Source organism: Girardinichthys multiradiatus, chromosome 5 (assembly GCF_021462225.1).
Source record: "Girardinichthys multiradiatus isolate DD_20200921_A chromosome 5, DD_fGirMul_XY1, whole genome shotgun sequence".
Lineage (NCBI taxonomy): Eukaryota > Metazoa > Chordata > Actinopteri > Cyprinodontiformes > Goodeidae > Girardinichthys > Girardinichthys multiradiatus.
Window position 1 is genome coordinate 53,409,463 of NC_061798.1, and position 24,473 is coordinate 53,433,935.

Consider the following 24,473-nt stretch of genomic DNA (forward strand, 5'->3'; position numbering starts at 1 on the left):
CCGGTTCTTTGGTCAACAAGGACACACAATGCAGAGTACGTTCAGAAAGAGGAGCCAAGAGACCTCGGTTACACTCACCTTCCCCTGATCCTCAGCTTGCTCAAAATCTTCATCAGCTGGTTCTCTGATTTTCTGGGGAATTTCTGCATCTCCAGGATGTCTTTCTTTTGAACAAGAAAGTTATTTTTCTCTGCGTTGTTTTCAAGTATTGTTGAATTCATTTGAATTCAGATATTTGACTATTTCGTTGTGTTTTCCCCATTTTATTGATAGCTGACAGATATTTAACCTTCTATCTAACCCTAACGCATTGAAAGTGTTTCAGCCAACCGCAAGAATGTGTGGAATTTCATTGGTGTCCTTTATTCTTCGTCTTCTTGCGTGCCGCTCGTAAGCAGGCTTTTTCGAGCCATGTCGTTACAATTTAACAGAACATCATGAAACACAAGTAGTTACTCTCCCATTGATTTTAATCGGGATATTTTGCAATGAGTGGAAACAAATGAAACGTAATGGTACGTGTTTTAAAGGCTGGCTGCTGACGGGAGCGCCAGGCTCCAAGGGGGTAGAAGTAAGGCGAGAACGATATGCTACAAAAAAACCCAGGCTGTTGAGAAATGAGTAAAAAGGAGTAATTACTGAATGAGTAAAAAAAAGCCATTTATAAACAGATGTCGTGTTTAAGACTGCATATTGCTAACGGATCTATCTTCTGACCCAATGTGCAGCTGTGACTGGTTCTGTTTAGGACAGCAAGAAAGACTGGAATGCATTAAAATAGGGAAAGGGGCTATCTGGATGCGGGCGTGCACCTGATGGTGTTCTGTGCTTAACCTACCATCCCAAAATCCTTCATGACTACTGTGTAGTTAAAGTTTGACGACCAGGGTAAGGGTTCAACGCCATGCAACCATGACTTTGAAAGGAAGAAAGGAAAATAAACAGGTGTTTGTAAAGAGTTTACAAAAAGGAGATATTTTATTTCTTAATTTTGATACTATACAATATTTATCCATAAATCCTTATGAATACAGTTTTGAAAAAGACATTTAAATCCTACATTGAACAATTTTTAGAGAAGAATCATCAAATATGATGCTTCCTGAGATGCCCTTACAAAGCCCGACTCTTAATATTTGACTGAACGTGTTTTAACTGGAGCAATGTTATCTGCTGGCAGTTTACAAATTAGGCTGAAATAATTTTAGTTTGAGATTTTTGTTTGTATCCTTTGCAGTGTTTAAACAATTATTCATGAACCAATCAGCTGAAACTGTTAATGAGCTGCAGGTTGATGATCTTGTAACTGCAGAGCTGTCAGAGCATGCTCAGTAGCGGGTAGAGAACCCGTGGATCTCTGGTTTGGAAATGTCTCTCTCATTGGAGAAAATAGCTTGGTCAATCCGAGAACTTGGACTGCCGACGTTCTTCAGCCACAGTTTCCTGCAAAACACACAAAGAGGGTGACTCATCAGCATTGTTTGTCTAAGAAACTAATAATCTGATAAAAAAGCTGAATATCTAGAGACTGCACATGCTGCCTACAGAAACTGAAATGTCAGAACAAAAAAACTGGATGTTCATCTCTCAAACTCTATATCTTTGCCCACCTGACCCAACCTGACTAAGACTCACCTTAACTCACCCACCTGACCTGCAGGTGAGATATACCACAGTTCCGTCCCCTAATCAACAGCAATCCATTCACTCTTTCTATTTTTGTTTTACGTGACAGCTGATTTTGCACTAAGTCCAAAAAAGGCCTTTCTGACAAATTCATTTTGAGGCTCGGTGTAAAAACATGAAATGAAAAAATAGGCCGCAGGATGTGATTGGTTGGGCTTAGGTGACTCTGAAATTATTGTGCACGAGCTGAAGTGTGAGTAATGTCATGAAACCATGGCTGTACTGGAACAACACATCAATTTAATGACAGGTTTATTCATTTATTTTTAATGTTGAGGTTGCAAATAGACAGTTAGACATGAGCCAAGGTTAAAGGTTAAAAGCCTCATCTGGTCTGGCTCTGTGTCTACCTGTGACACCTTTCTGGAGAGGGGAATCATCCGAGCTTCTGCTGGCAGCAACTTAATGCTCACCTTCTACAGATGATCCACATGGCCCTGTCTTTCAGTGTTTAACCCTTTCTCTCTCCTAGACATGGCTACTGACTGAGCTTCTACTGTGACTAACTCTATGTTCTCTCTTTCAGACTCTAACCTTGAAAACTGGCTCGTGGTTCATCTGCTTAGCTGTCTTTCTCTCCTAGATGAAGCCTCTAAAGGAGCTACAACCATTAATGTTTCACTTTTCCTTCCCATACAAAGTACTCCTGGATCAGTGCTTCTCTGTTTTCACGGATACAAGCGGCCGAAATGAGTTTCCACTGCAGGGTGTCTGGGCTCTCCCTTAGAGATAGGGTGAGAAGCTCTGTCATCTGGGAGGGACTCAGAGTAGAGCCGCTGCTTCTCCACGTCGAGAGGAGCCAGTTGAGGTGGCTCAGGCATCTGTTTAGTATGCCTCCTGGACGCCTCCCGGGTGAGGTGTTCCGGGCACGTCCCACCGGGAGGAGGCCCAGAGGAAGACCCAGGACACGCTGGAGGGACTATGTTTCTTGGCTGGAGTGGGAACGCCTTGGGATTCCCCTGGACGAGCTGGCCCAAGTAGCTGGGGAAAGGGAAGTCTGGGTCTCTCTGCTTAGGCTGCTGCCCCCGCCACCCGACCCCGGAAGAAAATGGATGGATGACAATATATAGGTTGCGTGCTAGGGACAAGCAAATTTATGGAGAGTGGCCCATGTTCTGAGATGACTGTACTTCCATAATCACACATTGTTATTAGCTGCAAGATTCTCTTTTGAAGAAATATGTAGTCTATATGTGAATATGTTTTATGGACTCAAAAAAAAAAAGAATACATTGTGGAAGTAGGGTTGCGAAAGCATCAGATATCAACCTTATTGTAGTGTTCAAGTAACGAGTTAATAGATTGGGCAGATTTTGACAGGGGTGCCATCAGGAGTGAGTTCTGATCTAATTGAGAGAGCATGCAGTTAGCATCCCCCGCCATTATAAGGTTATGTGTTGATATATTTGGCAAATTTGAAAATAAATTATTACAAAATATTGGGTGGTCCCAGTTTGGGGCATTGAAGCAGCCTAATATTACTGCTAGTGAATATAATATTCCAACTCTGAGCCAGTTTTCAAGGTTAGAGTCTGAAAGAGAGCACATACAGGTCCTTCTCAAAATATTAGCATATTGTGATAAAGTTCATTATTTTCCATAATGCAATGATGTAAATTTAACATTCATATATTTTAGATTCATTGCACACTAACTGAAATATTTCAGGTCTTTTATTGTCTTAATACGGATGATTTTGGCATACAGCTCATGAAAACCCAAAATTCCTATCTCACAAAATTAGCATATTTCATCCGACCAATAAAAGAAAAGTGTTTTTAATACAAAAAACGTCAACCTTCAAATAATCATGTACAGTTATGCACTCAATACTTGGTCGGGAATCCTTTTGCAGAAATGACTGCTTCAATGCGGCGTGGCATGGAGGCAATCAGCCTGTGGCACTGCTGAGGTCTTATGGAGGCCCAGGATGCTTCGATAGCGGCCTTTAGCTCATCCAGAGTGTTGGGTCTCGAGTCTCTCAACGTTCTCTTCACAATATCCCACAGATTCTCTATGGGGTTCAGGTCAGGAGAGTTGGCAGGCCAATTGAGCACAGTGATACCATGGTCAGTAAACCATTTACCAGTGGTTTTGGCACTGTGAGCAGGTGCCAGGTCGTGCTGAAAAATGAAATCTTCATCTCCATAAAGCTTTTCAGCAGATGGAAGCATGAAGTGCTCCAAAATCTCCTGATAGCTAGCTGCATTGACCCTGCCCTTGATAAAACACAGTGGACCAACACCAGCAGCTGACACGGCACCCCAGACCATCACTGACTGTGGGTACTTGACACTGGACTTCTGGCATTTTGGCATTTCCTTCTCCCCAGTCTTCCTCCAGACTCTGGCACCTTGATTTCCGAATGACATGCAGAATTTGCTTTCATCCGAAAAAAGTACTTTGGACCACTGAGCAACAGTCCAGTGCTGCTTCTCTGTAGCCCAGGTCAGGCGCTTCTGCCGCTGTTTCTGGTTCAAAAGTGGCTTGACCTGGGGAATGCGGCACCTGTAGCCCATTTCCTGCACACGCCTGTGCACGGTGGCTCTGGATGTTTCTACTCCAGACTCAGTCCACTGCTTCCGCAGGTCCCCCAAGGTCTGGAATCGGCCCTTCTCCACAATCTTCCTCAGGGTCCGGTCACCTCTTCTCGTTGTGCAGCGTTTTCTGCCACACTTTTTCCTTCCCACAGACTTCCCACTGAGGTGCCTTGATACAGCACTCTGGGAACAGCCTATTCGTTCAGAAATTTCTTTCTGTGTCTTACCCTCTTGCTTGAGGGTGTCAATAGTGGCCTTCTGGACAGCAGTCAGGTCGGCAGTCTTACCCATGATTGGGGTTTTGAGTGATGAACCAGGCTGGGAGTTTTAAAGGCCTCAGGAATCTTTTGCAGGTGTTTAGAGTTAACTCGTTGATTCAGATGATTAGGTTCATAGCTCGTTTAGAGACCCTTTTAATGATATGCTAATTTTGTGAGATAGGAATTTTGGGTTTTCATGAGCTGTATGCCAAAATCATCCGTATTAAGACAATAAAAGACCTGAAATATTTCAGTTAGTGTGCAATGAATCTAAAATATATGAATGTTAAATTTTCATCATGACATTATGGAAAATAATGAACTTTATCACAATATGCTAATATTTTGAGAAGGACCTGTAGAGACAGTGGACAGTCACTGGCGTTAACTTTGCAGCAATCCCTCATACTGAGCATGCATGTAGCGACAGTGGAGAGGAAAAACTCCCTTTTAACAGGAAGAAACCTCCAGCAGAACCAGAACCAGGCTCAGTGTGAGCGGCCATCTGCCACGACCGACTGGAGGTTTGAGAGAACAGAGCAGAGACACAAAGAGACCAAAGAAGCACTGATCCAGGAGTACTTTCTATGGGAAGGAAAAGTAAATGTTAATGGATGTAGCTCCTTTAGTCGTTTCATCTAGAAAGAAAGAACAGATAAACTCTGAGCCAGTTTTCAAGGTTAGAGTCTGAAAGAGAGCACATAGAGTTAGTTACAGTAGAAGCTCAGTCAGTAGCCATGTCTAGGAGAGAGAAAGGGTTAAACACTGAAAGACAGGGCTATGTGGATCATCTGTAGAGGGTGAGCATTAAGTTGTTGCCAGCAGAAGCTCGGACGATGCCCCCCTCCAGAAAGGTGTCACAGGTAGACACAGAGTCAGGCCAGGTGTAGCTTCTAGGAAGAGAAAAGAGAGAACATAAAGTTAGAAGCTGAAATAACAGCAAATAATGCAAAATTGGAGAGTAGTGTGAGAATGTATCAGAGAGGGTGAAAGTGGTCATTATTTCCTCCAGCAGCCTAAGTCTATAGCAGCATAATTACAGAGCTACAGAGACTGAATCAGAATAAGGCTGCAGGTCCAGATCATGTCAGCCCTAGAATCCTGAAGGTCTGTGCAGAGCAGCTCTGTGGGATTCTGCAGCACCTCTTCAACCTTAGCCCGGCCCAGAAGAAGGTTCCGGTGTTGTGGAAGACCTCCTGTCTTGTTCCGGTACCAAAGAAAACTCACCCATCAGTCCTCAATGACTATAGACCTGTTGCCCTGACATCTCACATCATGAAGGTCCTAGAGAGACTCCTGTTGGCCCACATGAGTAAACAAACAGTAAACCATCAGGACCTCCTTCAGTTTGCTTATCGCTGTGGAGTTGGAGTTGAAGATGCCATCAAACACCTGCTTCAACAAACCCACTGTCATCTGGACAAAGCCAGCAGCACTGTGAGGATCATGTTCTTTGATTTCTCCAGAACATTTAATACAATCCAACCTGATTTGCTTTGTCAGAAACTCCAGAAGACTCAGGTGGAGGCCTCAACAATCTCCTGGATCAAAGACTACCTGACAAACAGACCACAGTTTGTGAGACTGAAGGGTTGTGAGTCTAACCAGGTAGTCAGCAGCACAGGAGCACCACAGGGGACGGTAATCTCACCATTCCTTTTCACTCTGTACACTTCAGACTTCCAGTACAAGACAGACTCCTGTCATCTGCAGAAATACTCAGATGATTCTGCAGTCGATGGATCAGAGATGGACAAGAAGCTGAGTACAGGAAGGTGGTGGACCGCTTTGTGGCATGGTGTGGAAACAATCATCTCATTTTGAACGTGACTAAAACAAAGGAGATTATTGTAGATTTTAAGAGAAACAGGAATAAGTCAAAAACTATTTCTATCATGGGAGAAGAAGTGGAGGTGGTGGAGGAGTATAAATACCTCGATGTTCATCTGGACAACAGACTAGAGTGGAGATGCAACTGTGAAGCCATCTACAAGAAGGGACAGAGCAGACTGTACTTCTTGAGGAAGCTTAGGACCTTCAGTGTTTGCAGCAAGATGCTGCATATCTTCTATAAGTCTGTTGTGGAGAGTTTGATCTCTTCTACCATCATCTGCTGGGGAAGCAGCATCAGAACCAGGGACTTAAAAAAGCTCAACAAGCTGATAAAGAAGGCTGGTTCTGTTCTGGAGACTCCTCTGGAACCTCTGGAGATCATTGTGGAAAGACGGATTCTTCATAAAATGAAGAACATTATGGAGAACCCTGATCATCCTCTTCATGAGACTGTCCTACAACAACAGAGTGTCTTCAGTCAGAGGCTTCTTCAGATCTGCTGTAAGACGGAGCGCTACAGGAGATCCTTCCTGCCCACAAACATCAGCATCTACAACGACTCTTTGAAGAAACCTTCATAATATGAGCTACAACAACATTTAATTTCCCTTTGGGATTAATAAAGTATTTTTGAATTGAATTGAATTGAATCCCAATCCTTGTGGTTTTTAGTATAACAATGACCATCAATGGGACCCTTTGTGGGGTTCCTTGAGACGACATTGTTGTAAATAAGCGCCGTTTAACTAAATAATCTGAACTGAAACTATCTGTGTAGTTATGCTGCTATAGGCTTAGGCTGCTGGAGGACATAATGACCACTTTCACCCTCTTCGCTACATTCTCACACTACTCTCCAATTCTGCATTATTTGCTGTTATTTCAGCTTTTAACTTTGTTCTCTCTTTTCTCTTCCTAGAAGCTACACCTGGCCTGGCTCTGTGTCTACCTGTGACACCTTTCTGGAGAGGGGCATCGTCCGAGCTTCTGCTGGCAACAACTTAATGCTCACCTTCTACAGATGATCCACATAGCCCTGTCTTTCAGTGTTTAACCCTTTCTCTCTCCTAAACATGGCTACTGATTGAGCTTCTACTGTGACTAACTCTATGTTCTCTCTTTCAGACTCTAACCTTGAAAACTGGATCAGAGTTTATCTGTTCTTTCTTCCTAGATGAAGCCTCTAAAGGAGCTACATCCATTAACATTTACTTTACCTTCCCATAGAAAGTACTCCTGGATCAGTGCTTCTTTGTTCTCTTTGTGTCTCTGCTCTGTTCTCTCAAACCCCCAGTGGGTCGTGGCAGATGGCCGCTCACACTGAGCCTGGTTCTGGTTCTGGTGGAGGTTTCTTCCTGTTAAAAGGGAGTTTTTCCTCTCCACTGTCGCTACATGCATGCTCAGTATGAGGGATTGCTGCAAAGTCAACACCAGTGACTGTCCACTGTCTCTACATGCTCATCCAGGAGGAGTGAATGCTGCAAGTCTCTGACTGGATGCAATCTGCTGGGTTTCCTTAGATAGAAAAACTTTTTATCCAATTTGAATAAATAACTGAATCTGACTGAACTGTTCAATGGTTAGGATTAATTGGAATGTATGAACCTGACTTGAAATCTATATAATTCGATGGAATTGACTGAGCCCATTTTAAATCTTTCACACAATGCAACAGGAAACAACACTCCAATTATTCTTACCTCCGCCTTCCTCCCTCCCTGTTGGTTGGAGTAAGGGGGAGTCAGGTTTAGCCTAAACCGGCTCAGTTATGGTTGAGGTGCAAACACACCCTCCATTTCTGCTACCTGTATGACCCCTTCTCTTTTCCAACGGTTATAATCAGTCTGACAGAGAGAGGTATCCCAATCCTTGTGGTTTTTAGTATAACAATGACCATCAGTGGGCTCTAGATGGACAAACTTTATCAGTTTATTATTTTACTTAGTACCCCTGCACATAGCCCATTCTAAAATGGCCAAACTCTAACATTCAGTAGTTTAATCTAACCTCCCCAACAACCCTCACCATTCCTAACCCTTTGTGAAGACCCTTGAGACGACATGGGTTGTGAATTGGCACTTTATAAATAAAACTGAATCGAATTGAATTGAATTGAATTAAAAAATGAATAGTAAGTTTAGTCTAGTCCTTGTAAAAACAAAAGCCAGAATCAAGTCTAGAGCAAACCTTGATTAGAGAAGCAATGCAAAGAAACACGAAGAAAGCTAGAGCCAGTGATGATTTTGACAAAGTATTAGAAACAGTCTGTGGCTCAGTAGGAAGAGTAGTTGTCTTGCAATCAGAAGGTTGTGGGTTCGATTCCAGCTTCCTCCTGCCATATGTTGATGTGCCCCTGGGCAAGGCACTTAACCTCAAGTTGCCTATGAATGTGTGAGCGTTAGTGAGTGCGATTGGGTGAATGTGGCTCTAGTGTAAAGCGCTTTGAGTGGTCTGTATGACTGGAAAAAGCACTATATAAGTTTGGTCCATTGACCATTTAACAATAGCACAGGAAATACCAACAATATTCAAGTAATTAGTACATTGGTGCGTTTGATCTAGGAGGGTGGAGTGACTCGATATAGTCCCTGGCACCTTCAGGTGAATTCAGCTGCATCGGTCTTCCCTCACTGGTCATGATAAACAGCTTGACTGGTATGTCAGTCACTGTTATGTTAACTTGCCTCCCATCTCCTGCGCTTTGCATATCACAAGCTCCCCGGTTTAATAATTGTGGAGGCAGTTAACCACTAAACTGGGTTTTTTGCTGTGGCCCAGCATCACCATTAGTGTCTGATGTGCCCAGTGTACGTCTGGAGCCTTTTCCAGTGTTTCCTCCCCAAAGACATCCAGATGTAGCTGAGTGAAAAATACTGTAGGGTGTCTCTTCTATACCCTCATGGAAAAGCCACAAGTCTAGCATCATTGCGGGAGCTCCAACCTTCCAAGTCAATAAGCTTAGCTTTCAACTTGCCATTCTCTCCAGCCATTGTAGCTAGCCTAGCCTCTATTACTTTCAGATCTTCACTCATGGCAGTGGTAGTGGCTGGCTTCCTATGACCAGATATGCTGGTTGTGGGTATAGATGGTGGTTTCAAACCAGTTTTGTTTCAAGTTTTGTGAACACTGCATTGAACTCCGCTAAGAGTGATTTCTTGAGATCCGCTAGCGTTGTTAGCATAGCCATGATGGCCATGTCCTACTTTTTCTGCTTGATCTTTTTTGACCTACATTGTTTTACAGGCTTTGGTTGCAGCTCTGAAAACCCATGATAACCATTCTTTAGTTCAAGAACATGTAGTTAAGTTATAATAAAGTAATAATGCTAAAGGTGGGAGCCTTAAAAAATGCAACTACTCCCTCTCGTCTTACTGTTTACCCAGAAGTCCCAGAAAAACGTCTTGGTCAAATTAAAATAGCTATAGTGTAAATCTGACAGCTGTATGAATAACTGTGAGCTTAAGTGTAACAAGTCAGCATAGTTTACAGTCATCTGATCAGCATTTGTATGAAGGTAAGAGTTCTCTGATTGTTCGGTCTGGACTTACATGTTGCTGACTCTATCAGCAGGTCCTTGGATCTGGCCAATCACAGTCCCCTGTCGGGTGTTCTTCACCCAGCCACTGAGTCCCAGACTGCGACCTTGATCCTCGGTGTACTAAAACCGGAACCAGAACACAGTTGGTCATTCTGGATCAGCATTTCTCAATGTGTCTTTAAATCTGTCAGGAGCTGATTGGGTCTGAATCCCCTGCAGGAACATTGATCGCTGTCAGTGTTATCAGCCGATCAGCTAATCAGCCCAGTAAATAAATCAATACCAGCTACAAATCTCTGATCGTCAGCTACAATGAGAGCTTTTTCTAATTGTCTGACCCAGATGAAAGAGAGCATGAAGATAGAAAACAGATCATGTTTAGATGTTTGCTTTTCCTTTATGGATGTGTGCATAGATGAGCAGGCAGAAGTTGTCTAGAGCTAAAGAAAGGAAGAGGTATTAGAAACATTGTTTTATCCATCACCAGCAACAGCTGCTTGGCGGTCACAGATGCAGGAAGTTATGTTACGCTCTGAGAGGCAGAAGATCAGTTGTTTTCCACACTTTGCTCTTGGGAATCTTTTAGAGTTTCACACAATTTTTATTTCTTTCCAAAAATTAACAGCTCTTGATCTCACTGTCGCCACCTGCTGCTCAGGAGGAGTGAACACTGCAAAGATAACTATTTGATGAAATTGGCTGGAGAGAAAACGTTTTACCAATATTTAGAATGGACTGAATGTCAGTGTTTTAAAACCCGGATTGAAACGGAACCTGTGTAACTGAATGGGACATTTGTTGTGAATTTATGCTATATAAATAAAATGTGTTTGAGTGATGGCTGTTTGTGAGGCAGGAAGTGATGTCATGTCTGAGAGGAAGTGAGCTCTTTCTATGTTCAATGCTCTTTGTTTCTGATTGCCGTTTGACTTATAGAGGATATGCATCTATGTTTGTTGTATATCCTAAAGTTTGAACAAGCATCTGAACAGGTAATCAGTCAATGTTTGAACGGATCTCATAAAGTTACACTATTCTGAGTTTTAATTAATTTTATATGTTTAAGTATAATTGATCTGATTTAACAGCTGGGCAGATGGAAATTCACGTTAGCATGTTTAGATTTTTACCACAAATCAAATCTAACTAATGAACAGTTTCACCATTAACTCAGCTAATTATTTGTCTGGAAAAATCACATCTGGAATAAAAATTCACAGGAAAAGCAGGTAGCTACCAGTAGTTTGTGAAGAAATTCAGAGACTTTGATAAATGTCATTAAAGCCATCAGAGGTGTTTATGGCCTGCAGGCATTTAAAAACACAGACTGGAGCCGATGACCTGGATAGGAATGATGAGAAAGGAGGGTGCGAGAAATTTTACCACTTAAAAGGAGAATAAGACATTGTTTATTGGTGGGATGAGGTCAGAAAAGGCCTTTCAGAGTGATCTGGGTTTATTACTTTTTTTCAGCTGATAACCTAAACAAGCAGTGAATAAATATAAACCACCAGATTTCACTAGATGGTTCATAGAGATCTTGGAGTGATCATTATGAATCATTGACTTTATTTATTAATATTTTGATTTTCTTGCCCAGATTGCAGTCACATGGTCCAAGTTGGTTTTTGCTGCTCCACCCTGAACAAGGCATCCTGGGAATATTTCAGCTAATGCACTGTTTAAAATTCTGTGCAAACCAGAGGTGCTGTTGGATCCATTTTACTGAGGCCGTACCTCAAAACATAACATCTGTGTCCCAGTTCTGAGTACAGTAGGAATTCTGGAAATATCCAGAAGCAACTATAACAACCATCAACAGTAGGTGATATGCCTAGTTTTAGACCAGCCCAGGAGAAATGCTGAACCATGTTAAGCATAGCTCAGAAAAATAATATCGAAGCAAGTAGCAGGTTTGGTCCCTAAGGGAAGCATCTACAGTGCACTGACCTGACCTGCTGCTGATGCAGCAAACTTTAACAAGTATAGAAACCAACAAAGGACAAAGAGCTGGCTGGTAAGCAGTAAACAAAAGCAGAAAGACTGAGGGAACTGCAGGACCCCACGGGAAGTTAAACCAGAAGAGCATCATCATGTTGTTCATGATGATGGTCAGAGAGGAGAGTTCACCTGAACAACAGGTGAGTGACGAGGCAGTCAACAGTCGGACCCCTCAGTCAGCTTTTAGCTGTATTTACCTAATGATGATGGTAAAACACAATTTACTGAATGATGTCGTAATTAATAGATTAAATCTTAAATGTAGAACCAAAATGTTAGAAAATAATTCCCAAGATCATCTCTGTACACCGAAAAACATGGCACTGAACAGAACTGGAAAACGGGAAACATCTACTGATACCAGTCTGAGACATGTTAGGCAGGGCAGCATAGTGTCAGATATATCTCCATATTCAGCCAAACATTTGAGGAGAGAATCTGTTTCCATGTAATTGATGTTGGTTCCCCCCTCTCTGTTCTCTGCCATGTTTCTGCAGTGGATTCTAGCATAACACTTAACATACAGGCAGGGGTGAAAGTAGTTTTAAATTCTTGCTGGTACTCATGGGCGGAGCTAGAGGGGGGGCTGGGGAGGCACTGGGGGCATATATGCATATATATACAGTACAGACCAAACGTTTGGACACACCTTCTCATTCAAAGAGTTGTCTTTATTTTCATGATTATGAATATTGTAGCTTCACACTGAAGGCATCAAAACTATGAATTAACACATGTGGAATTATACAGGTCCTTCTCAAAATATTAGCATATCGTGATAAAGTTCATTATTTTCCATAATGTCATGATGAAAATTTAACATTCATATATTTTAGATTCATTGCACACTAACTGAAATATTTCAGGTCTTTTATTGTCTTAATACGAATGATTGTGGCATACAGCTCATGAAAACCCAAAATTCCTATCTCACAAAATTAGCATATTTCATCCGACCAATAAAAGAAAAGTGTTTTTAATACAAAAAACGTCAACCTTCAAATAATCATGTACAGTTATGCACTCAATACTTGGTCGGGAATCCTTTTGCAGAAATGACTGCTTCAATGCGGCGTGGCATGGAGGCAATCAGCCTGTGGCACTGCTGAGGTCTTATGGAGGCCCAGGATGCTTTGATAGCGGCCTTTAGCTCATCCAGAGTGTTGGGTCTTGAGTCTCTCAACGTTCTCTTCACAATATCCCACAGATTCTCTATGGGGTTCAGGTCAGGAGAGTTGGCAGGCCAATTGAGCACAGTGATACCATGGTCAGTAAACCATTTACCAGTGGTTTTGGCACTGTGAGCAGGTGCCAGGTCGTGCTGAAAAATGAAATCTTCATCTCCATAAAGCTTTTCAGCAGATGGAAGCATGAAGTGCTCCAAAATCTCCTGATAGCTAGCTGCATTGACCCTGCCCTTGATAAAACACAGTGGACCAACACCAGCAGCTGACACGGCACCCCAGACCATCACTGACTGTGGGTACTTGACACTGGACTTCTGGCATTTTGGCATTTCCTTCTCCCCAGTCTTCCTCCAGACTCTGGCACCTTGATTTCCGAATGACATGCAGAATTTGCTTTCATCCGAAAAAAGTACTTTGGACCACTGAGCAACAGTCCAGTGCTGCTTCTCTGTAGCCCAGGTCTGGGGAATGCGGCACCTGTAGCCCATTTCCTGCACACGCCTGTGCACGGTGGCTCTGGATGTTTCTACTCCACACTCAGTCCACTGCTTCCGCAGGTCCCCCAAGGTCTGGAAACGGCCCTTCTCCACAATCTTCCTCAGGGTCCGGTCACCTCTTCTTGTTGTGCAGCGTTTTCTGCCACACTTTTTCCTTCCCACAGACTTCCCACTGAGGTGCCTTGATACAGCACTCTGGGAACAGCCTATTCGTACAGAAATTTCTTTCTGTGTCTTACCCTCTTGCTTGAGGGTGTCAATAGTGGCCTTCTGGACAGCAGTCAGGTCGGCAGTCTTACCCATGATTGGGGTTTTGAGTGATGAACCAGGCTGGGAGTTTTAAAGGCCTCAGGAATCTTTTGCAGGTGTTTAGAGTTAACTCGTTGATTCAGATGATTAGGTTCATAGCTCGTTTAGAGACCCTTTTAATGATATGCTAATTTTGTGAGATAGGAATTTTGGGTTTTCATGAGCTGTATGCCAAAATCATCTGTATTAAGACAATAAAAGACCTGAAATATTTCAGTTAGTGTGCAATGAATCTAAAATATATGAATGTTAAATTTTCATCATGACATTATGGAAAATAATGAACTTTATCACAATATGCTAATATTTTGAGAAGGACCTGTATACTGAACAAAAAAGTGTGAAACAACTGAAAATATGTCTTATATTCTAGGTTCTTCAAAGTAGCCACCTTTTGCTTTGATTATTGCTCCACACACTCTTGGCATTCTGTTGATGAGCTTCAAGAGGTAGTCACCTGAAATGGTTTTCCAACAGTCTTGAAGGAGTTCCCAGAGATGCTTAGCACTTGTTTGCCCTTTTGCCTTCACTCTGCGGTCCAGCTCACCCCAAACCATCTCGATTGGGTTCAGGTCCGTGATTGTGGAGGCCAGGTCATCTGGCGCAGCACCCCATCACTCTCCTTCTTGGTCAAATAGTCCTTACACAGCCTGGAGGTGTGTTTGGGGTCATTGTCCTGTTGAAAAATAAATGATGGTCCAACTAAACGCAAACCGGATGGAATAGCATGCCGCTGCAAGATGCTGTGGAAGCCATGCTGGTTCAGTATGTCTTCAATTTTGAATAAATCCCCAACAGTGTCACCAGCAAAGCACCCCCACACCATCACACCTCCTCCTCCATGCTTCACGGTGGGAACCAGGCATGTAGAGTCCATCCGTTCACCTCTTCTGCGCCGCACAAAGACACGGTTGTTGGAACCAAAGATCTCAAACTTGGACTCATCAGACCAAAGCACAGATTTCCACTGGTCTAATGTTCATTCCTTGTGTTCTTTAGCCCAAACAAGTCTCTTCTGCTTGTTGCCTGTCCTCAGCAGTGGTTTCCTAGCAGCTATTTTACCATGAAGGCCTGATTCACACAGTCTCCTCTTAACAGTTGTTCTAGAGATGTGTCTGCTGCTAGAACTCTGTGTGGCATTGACCTGTTCTCTAATCTGAGCTGCTGTTAACCTGCGATTTCTGAGGCTGGTGACTCGGATGAACTTATCGTCCACAGCAGAGGTGACTCTTGGTCTTCCTTTCCTGGGTCGGTCCTCATGTGAGCCAGTTTCTTTGTAACGCTTGATGGTTTTTGTGACTGCACTTGGTGACACTTTCAAAGTTTTCCTAATTGTTCGGACTGGCTGACCTTCATTTCTTAAAGTAATGATGGCCACTCGTTTTTCTTTACTTAGCTGCTTTTTTCTTGCCATAATACAAATTCTAACAGTCTATTCAGTAGGACTATCAGCCGTGTACTGTATCCACCTCCTGCACAACACAACTGATGGTCCCAACCCCATTTGTGAAGTGAAAACCATTTCAGGTGACTACCTCTTGAAGCTCATCAACAGAATACCAAGAGTGTGTGGAGCAGTAATCAAAGCAAAAGGTGGCTACTTTGAAGAACCTAGAATATAAGACATATTTTCAATTGTTTCACACTTTTTTGTTCAGTATATAATTCCACATGTGTTAATTCATAGTTTTGATGCCTTCAGTGTGAAGCTACAATATTCATAGTCATGAAAATAAAGAAAACTCTTTGAATGAGAAGGTGTGTCCAAACCTTTGGTCTGTACTGTATATATATATATATATATATATATATATATATAATATGTGTGTGTCCAAGTAATTAAAACATATCAATATTTTACTTTACTGAACGCTGTCTGTATAAGGCAAAAATTAGAATAACTTGACAATGTAGAATATATATATATATATGAAACAATCCTTTGCTATGAAACAATGATAAACGATTTTCTGATGCATAACTTTTCATCTTCAGTTTCCGTCTTTTCTTTTGAACAAAGACGTTATTGTTCTCTTCTTTTTGGTCAAGTTTTGATTTCATTTAAATAAAAAATTTGAAAGTTCGGTTGTTTTCGCGGTTTTTATTTAAAGGTCTGTAAATGGTGATTTATTGTTCATCCTGTCCTAAAGCAATGTCTGTGCACCACCTGTGTAAAATTTCCCAGGCTATTAAATCGAAAGTACCGATCTCCTTGGCAACGGTTCTGTTTTGGGGGTAAGTGCACATGCGCTCTCATGTATCGTATGTGAAACCTCTGGTCATAAGTGGTGTTTTCGAGCTGCACTGTGTTGTTGTAATTCATCAAAATAACATGAACCACAACTAGTTTCTCTCCCTTTGCTTTTAACTGGGGTATTTAGCAGCGAGCAGACAGACATTAAACATAGCGGTGTTCGTTTTAAAGGCTGGCCGTTAACAAAACCCTCAAGCTACGAGGGGAGAGAAGCAAAGCAAGTGCAGGTCGCACAGCGCATGCTCGCCGACCAGATACTGAGTGTGGAGCGGACCAACCCGGACTCCTTAGTTATCGTCGTTGGCGACTTTAACAAAGGTAATCTCACCCACGAACTCCCCAAATACAGACAGTTTATTAAATGTCCGACCAGAGAGGACAACATTCTGGATCACTGTTACACCACCATTAGAGACGCTTATCACGCCGTCCCACGTGCTGCACTGGGCCAATCCGACCACATCATGGTCCACCTGATTCCTGCATGCAGGCAGAAACTAAACTCTGCAAACCTGTTGTGAGGACGACAAGGAAGTGGAGCAGTGAGGCTGTGGAGAATCTCCAGGCGTGTTTAGGCTGTACAGACTGGGATGTGTTCAGGACTACTACCAACAGTCTGGACGAGTACACAGAGGCTGTGACTTCCTACATCAGCTTCTGTGAGGACAGCTGTGTACCATCATACACCAGGGTGAGTTACAACAACGACAAACCCTGGTTCACAGCTAAACTCAGAAGGTTAAGACTGGATAAGGAAAAGGCCTTCAAGAGTGGGGACAAAGACATATACAGAGAGACAAAGTACAAGTTTGGCAAGGCAGTGAAAGAGGCCAAACGACTGTACTCTGAGAAGCTCCAAAACCAGTTCTCAGCCAACGACTCTGCGTCTGTCTGGAAAGGGCTCAAGCAAATCACCAACTACAAGCCGAAAGCCCCCCACTCCATCAACGACCGACGCCTCGCCAACGACCTGAACGAGTTCTACTGCCGCTTTGAAAGACAAAGGGACAGTCCTGCAACCATCTCCCACGACGCCCCCCAACAGCTGCAGCCACAATCCACCACCCCCATCTCTCCAACCTCAAGAGGGGTCTTGGCACCTCCAACCCCCACCCTGAAGTTCCCCCCCACCAGCCCCCTACCCACGCCGAGGACGGCTCTTTCCATCCAGGAGAGGGACGTCAACAAACTCTTCAGGAGACAGAACCCCCGGAAAGCTGCTGGTCCGGATTCTGTCTCACCAGCCAGCCTGAAGCACTGCGCTGATCAGCTGTCTCCAGTCTTCACAGACATTTTTAACACCTCACTGGAGACATGTCATGTGCCAGCCTGCTTCAAGTCCTCCACCATCGTCCCTGTTCCCAAGAAGCCAAGGACCACAGGGCTTAATGACTTCAGACCCGTCGCCCTGACCTCTGTGGTGATGAAGTCCTTTGAGCGCCTTGTGCTCTCACACCTAAAAGACATCACCGACCCCCTCCTTGACCCCCTGCAGTTTGCCTACAGAGCCAACAGGTCTGTAGATGATGCAGTCAACCTAGCCCTTCACTTCATCCTCCGGCACCTGGACTCCACAGGAACCTACGCCAGGATCCTGTTTGTGGATTTCAGCTCTGCCTTCAACACCATCGTCCCAGTTCTGCTACAGGAGAAGCTCTCCCAGCTGAGTGTGCCCGACTCCACCTGCAGGTGGATCACTGACTTCCTGTCTGACAGGAAGCAGCGCGTGAGGCTGGGGAAGCACGTCTCTGACTCCCTTACCATCAGCACCGGTTCCCCCCAAGGCTGTGTTCTCTCTCCTCTGCTCTTCTCCCTGTACACCAACAGCTGCACCTCCAGTCACCAGTCTGTCAAGCTTCTGAAGTTTGCGGACGACACCACCCTGATCGGACTCATCTCTGATGGTGACGAGTCTGCGTACAGATGGGAGGTGGACCATCTGTTGGACTGGTGCAGCCAGAACAACCTTGAGCTCAACGCTCTAAAGACAGTGGAGATGGTTGTGAACTTCAGGCAGAACCCAGCCCCACCTGCCCCCATCACCCTCTGTGACTCCACAATTGACACTGTGGAATCTTTCCGCTTCCTGGGAACCATCATCTCCCAGGATCTCAAGTGGGAGCCAAACATCAGCTCCCTCATCAAGAAAGCCCAGCAGAGGATGTTCTTCCTGCGGCAGCTGAAGAAATTCAACCTGCCAAAGACTATGATGGTGCACTTCTACACAGCCATCATTGAGTCCATCCTCACCTCCTCCATCACCATCTGGTACGCCGCTGCTACAGCCAAGGATAAGGGCAGGCTGCAGCGTGTCATTCGGTCTGCTGAGAAGGTGATTGGCTGCAGTCTACTGTCGCTCCAGGAACTGTACACCTCCAGGACCCTGAAGCGGGCAGGGAAGATTCTGGCTGATCCCTCCCACCCCGGTCACAGACTCTTTGAGACTCTCCCCTCTGGCAGGAGGCTGCGGTCCATCCGGACCAAAACCTCACGCCACAAGAACAGTTTTTTCCCATCTGCCACCAGCCTGGTTAACAAAGCCCGGAAACCACCCTGACACTCTCCCTTTCCCCCACACCCCCCCTTTTTTTGCTGACAGGACACTTGTAACTTGTAACTCTATGAGTTACATTAACGCTCAGCTTGGACTCCTGCTTTACTTGCACTGCTTTACTTGCACAATGATCACCTGCACTGTTGTATTGCTCTTGCATCTTATACTGCTCTATATTTACTCTCACTCACTTAAAACTGTGCACATATATTTATATTATATTGTAGATATGTTTATACTGTTTAATTTGTATTGTATTGCACCGACTACGCCAAAACAAATTCCTTGTATGTCCAAAAACGTACTTGGCAATAAAGCTTTTCTGATTCTGATTCTGATTCTGATTGAGGCTCCATCATAGCAGAACAGTTCAGACACAATTTGGAATGATGGAAAAATAACTATATTTATGTTTTAGACTGGCTTTTGGAAGCGGATCTGATGTTCTTTGTGTGCTCCTGAATTTTTGCAGCCGTAACTGGTTCTGGATGACGGCTTCATAGCAGACAGCCGTTCCTCCCTCTTCCTGGTACTGAGTACCGGTGAAGAATCTTTTAGTGGTACGCAGTACCGGACTGTACCGGCTCACTTTCACCCTTGCATACAGGTCTGCAGGCTGTTTGAAGTTCCATAATAGCTGCAGGGCAAAAGATCAGAGTGAGGAAGAAAGAGGTTCTTTGTCACATCGTTTTAAACAGCTGAAGTTACTATCCTGTCTCTGTAAACAGGACCGACTGTTGGTCAGAGGAAAGTGTTTCCTTCACTGGTGGACAGAGCAGAAAAATCTCAAGCAGAGCAGCATGGAGGGAGCAACATGCAGAAGCTTTCTATTCATTGACTCAAGATTAATTATATTGGGAGATACATATCGGGACTGCTCTTTTTTTAATATTCAGTACACAACCAGAAAGTAGACCTAGGAAGACCTAGTGGTTTTTGGACCCAATCTACCCCTGGCTCCCTCCAGTGGGACTGGATTATTTGGGCCATATAAATTCCAAGCAGCTTTTGTGTGTCTCTGCAGTCTTATGTTGAACGGAGTCAGCATAGTCAGGAGCATAGAGGCTCTTTGCTTGGTGGGACAATGCCTACCCTGTGTCCTGACGCTCAGAGCGTACCTGGTAAGAACATGGTGGGTCAGAACAAAGTCTATCTGATGAAGTATGTATTCAGTGACTAACAGTGGGCATAACTGTTTAATGCCTTGGCTAGTTTCAGTCCCTTTGTTGTTATTCTCTAGTTGGAGCCGCCTGGACCCTCACTGTCACATTATTTATACATGTTCTTTCCTTCCAGCCTTATGGCTGTATTTCAGGTTATGGTTCTTTAACCAAGGCTGCACCCTGGCCTTTGTGTCTAGATGTCCACAAAGTTTTTCTCACTGTTGGCTGATTGTCATCTTCTCACCTGCTCTACTCAGCCAATCAGTTCCCCAATATGTATACTGCACCATCTCGTCTGAGGCAGCCGGGTCGGCACTTTAATGAAATGTAAGGATTAGGTTTATGTTCCTGGTGGAATGAGCAAAGGGTTTTCCTCAGTTTTTATTCTCAAGATGCAGCAAACCTTTCACCAGTCGGTAGATTTTCATATTCAGAGTTTCATTGTTTAATGAAAGGAAACTGATCTTCTACAGAAACATGGTGACATCAGAACAAAAACAAAATCCAGGTTCTAAGCGTTCAGTCATTTTAACCACCTGAATCCTCCATCTGTCTCTGCCTTTTAGCTTTCCTGAGTTTGTGTCTTATTGTGAAAAATAACCCCTTTACATTGCTTGTGTAAAGCCCAGGACGTGTTTCAATACACATTTGACTGGGTAATTTCACCTTTCTGGGGCTTTACTTTCATGGGTAGAAGGTCCTACTCTGGGATAGGAGTTTTCAGATTGCCCCAGGATGGTTAAAGGGGCGGGGTTGTGTGCAACCGTTGTATTGCTAGACTAGCAGCAGTAATGGCAACACTGAGTGTACAAATTTATTTTTTAAGTTTTTACACCATTAATTTGACGCAAAAAGTAGACCACAAACGTCATCTGTGCAGTCAGTTCATCAAGAATGAGCCGACTTTGGAGTTTTTTTTTGTGGATATTTTGAAGCAGTGGAGCTCCGCTTACAGGCTGGTTTGCCTGCTAAACTAAGCTAGGCTAAGCTAACCAGGCGGGTGGATGGGGACGTATTCCTTTGAATAATCACCAAAATCATGTTTTTGATTCTCACGTTTGTCTCTATGCAGGATTAAAGGGATGATCCTAGGCTGTATCTCAACTGGTTTCCGTCTGAAAAAGATGTTCATTTCAGAGGGTCGGGAGTAGATCACTTCTCCTGTTCTTGGGCTTGTAATGACTCCAGGTGCAGCTGATTTGTTGTATTATATTGATTATTATGGTAAAAGAAATGGACGGAACTTATATAACAATTCTCCAGTCATACAGACCACTCAAAGCACTTTACACTAGAGCCACATTCACCCAATCGCACTCACATTCATACACCGATATGCAGATCGGTAGGCAACCTGAGGTTAAGTGCCTTGCCCAGGGGCACATTGACATATAGGAGGAATTGAACCCACAACCTTCTGATTGCAAGACAACTACTCTTCCTACTGAGCCACAGTTGCCTCATTATATGGTTTTATACATGGTCCTATATGAATTGTTCTGAATTTGTCAAGATTTTTGTTGCAGCATTTGTAATGCTTTAACAATTTACTCATTTTGACTGATTAAATCAGTTTTACTGAAAAACGTAAAAACATCGCCGAGATGTCCGTGGCACAGAAGAAACTTACCATCCTGAAGCAAACACCTGAACGAGCAGAACAAACTCAGTGTCAGTCTCATAACATTATTCACAAAACTCATCATGTATGACATCACTGGTCACGTGACTCACCCTGCACGTTCCCAAAAATCTCAAAGTCGACTGAAATCTGTTTGTTTTCAGACATGACGAAGTTAAAGACACAGATTATCAGCACACAGAGCAGCATGTCTCTGCGGTTATTTTTATCCTGATATATGAAACTGCTCTAAGAGCAGTCGCAATAAAAGCATCTTCCTGTTACAGTCTTCAGAATAAAAGCATCAAAGAGAAGGATTTTACTCTGAAGGTCAAAAAAACCCTAAAATTCCTCCTCCTCCCTCCTTTATCTCTACAACAAAGGCTTGAGATTTAATTCTCTGTTTACCTGAAGGGGAACCGGAGTTTGGTTCTGGAGTAGTTATATGGACTGAAAATGTCTTTTATGAGCAGATTATTAAGGACAACTGAGCAAAGCTGCACCCGAGCAAGGTGAAATGAACTGTGCATATGGGCATGGCTTTAATCATGACAGACAGGTAGTGTCATGATCTACAGCTATTTGTGTTTTTGTTCTTGGTTGTGTTTGTTTTTGGTGTTCTCATTAGGATTCCTCCATATCAGTGCATTTCTTTGTATTAAATCTCTTAGTAGTTGTCCCATTCTGTGCTTTTTGGTTTGGATTTTATGTTTTAGTCCTTAGCTTAGGGTGTTTACACCTGCAACTGAGATTTTTTTCAAGGTGCTGAAAACCCTAAACATCTGAATGATCCTTTGTTCAGTCAAAACCAGGTGTGACTGTAGATTGTGATGTTTTCACACACACAACATCATACAGACTTACATTTTTCATCTTTCAAACATCCAGAACACTTCCTGACTTGGATTCATGCTCTGATATCTAGTCCATCAGAAAACAATGACATGTTTTGTTGGAATATTAAAACAGTCAGTAAATAAACCTGATATAAGTTGATATAAATCAATAATAATAATTCAATCTACAGCACTTAAAGTATCCCTATTAACTGGCTTCCTGGTAAACAAAGAACTGATTTAAAAAAACATATCAAAGAAAAGATTTGGTCTTCATAGCTGGAACCAACTAAACTCTGGTTCTTTCAGCATTTGTCTTATCAAGCTTTCAGTTGGGTTCAGTGAGATAAAAAAGTTCGAATGGTTTATCTGAAATGGAGAATCAAAGGGTAGGCACTTATAAGCTGAATAGCTTCAGCCTAACCCACCTTTTTGATATTTGTAACACTTATGGATTAAATCTGAAATAATAAATGTACTTTTGTATGTTTATGGATTGTTGATTGATCTCTAACCCTAACAATTTGTGCTCAAGACCAAATAACTAAAAATGAATGAATGAAGGTTCATGTATTGTAAAGACTTTTGAATCTTTCATTCATTTTTATTTTTTAATGTTGATTTTCTTTGTGATTTTTGTTTGTTTTATTTTTATGCTGTGTCTTTGCTGCTTCTGCTTTTCTACATTTTTATTCTCTTTTAAACACATTTAGTACATGACAGATGGATGAAATGATCTTTAAAGAGACAGCAGACTTAATGTGTGCTGACCTTTGGATGTTTGCTATAATTGGTAGAGATTGAAGTTTAAAAGTATTTATTTCCTAAGGGTCACTTCAGACAGCATGTCAGGTCCAAGTGGGTTTCTGCAAGATGTCATCTTGTTCATCTTCTGCATCACATCAGTCAACATATCTTCACAGTCAGACCCAGTCTGACAGTAAATCCAGTTATAGAGGATTGTTTTAAGTAGAACAGAAAATCCAGTCCATTAAAAACACATCGGCCAGCAGTAAAATGAAGGTGTCCCAGTTAAACCAGTGCTCTGAATAGGAAGGAGACAGCAGCTCCTGAAGCCAAACCCAGAGCCAAGAAGAAAGCCATGATGGCTCCTGCAGTTTCCGCTTCATGAGGAAGAACGTTCCTGCAGAACATCAGAACAAAATTTCATCACATGATTAGAGATGAACATTTAAAGGTGTAAGAATTGATCTGTGTGCAACATAAACCTAATTTAATATTAAAATACAATATAATACAAATTAAATTCCTGTTGTTTTCAGCTATATTGCTGATGAGTATTTCGCAGGCTGGTCACACCTGTTTATATTATGGATTCTCATTAGCTACTTCATGGTACCTCAGCCAATTGCATTTGAGCACCTCCATGTTGCCATGTTTAGGCACAAGGAAACCGGTCTACGCAAAACATACAGTTTGAGCTGTGGAGGGAATGAAAAGAAGCAAAACTGAAATAATTTCTACAACCCAAAATCCCAATTTACCTCAAAAAGGCTTAGAAACCACAGAGACAGGAGGTGACAGGACTGTCACCTGATGCTGAACATATTAACACACCTTAAAAATTTTTAATAATTAATAGCTTAGTAAAAAACTGTTGTTCCACTTTCAGTATTTTACCTCTCAGCTATAATTTGATCAGCAGCAGCCCTCCTGACAGAGAAATGGGTTACCGGAGAAACACAACGTTATATACAAATCATTTATTGATGTAGATTTACTGCTAAACTCACCAGGGGAGTTTTTATCAACTCTCCTGGTGAGTTGGTGGTTCTGGAGGTTACTTTTTCTGTGTTGAGCCACCCACAGTGCTCTCTCTGTGCACTGTACAGGCTGACAAGCCCGGCTGCTGTAAATGAGGAGCAGTGGCCTTTAACCTGTTAACTTCTACTGGTTTAGTGAAGGCCCACCTCTTCCACAACATGTAGATTCTTGGTAGAAGGACTACATGGTATACAGATGCCTCTATACTGAAACATGGAATAGAGGTTCCATTGAGCTCTGCCTCATTTGTCCACCAGGTGGGCTGGGGTTAGGGTAATTGAAGTGAAGTGAAAAGAGACATTCCTGAGACTTATCTGACAATGGAGAAGACCCAGCCTTACCCTCTGTCTCTATCAACTCTTTGAATTTTTGAACAGGATTAATTTGGACCAGTACTGAAAAGTACTGA

General features: G+C 42.8%; 1 protein-coding gene across 7 annotated transcripts in view; it reads right to left on the minus strand.

Annotated features, from left to right (window-relative positions):
* Positions 1-948: 948 nt before the first annotated feature.
* The window catches only part of LOC124868400 (equilibrative nucleoside transporter 1-like), an 84,428-nt gene continuing 60,903 nt past the window's right edge, over positions 949-24,473 (minus strand). For 5 of the 7 annotated variants that reach the window (XM_047365633.1, XM_047365630.1, XM_047365629.1 and 2 more), the window contains one exon: positions 22,954-23,423. In XM_047365633.1, the coding sequence (XP_047221589.1) occupies positions 23,312-23,423 (112 nt within the window). In that variant the 3' untranslated portion in view covers positions 22,954-23,311. Of the gene's footprint in view, positions 1,444-9,867; positions 9,978-21,452; positions 21,470-21,556; positions 23,424-24,473 lie in introns of those variants that run through there. The other 2 variants (XM_047365634.1, XM_047365635.1) reach the window with 1 other exon arrangement.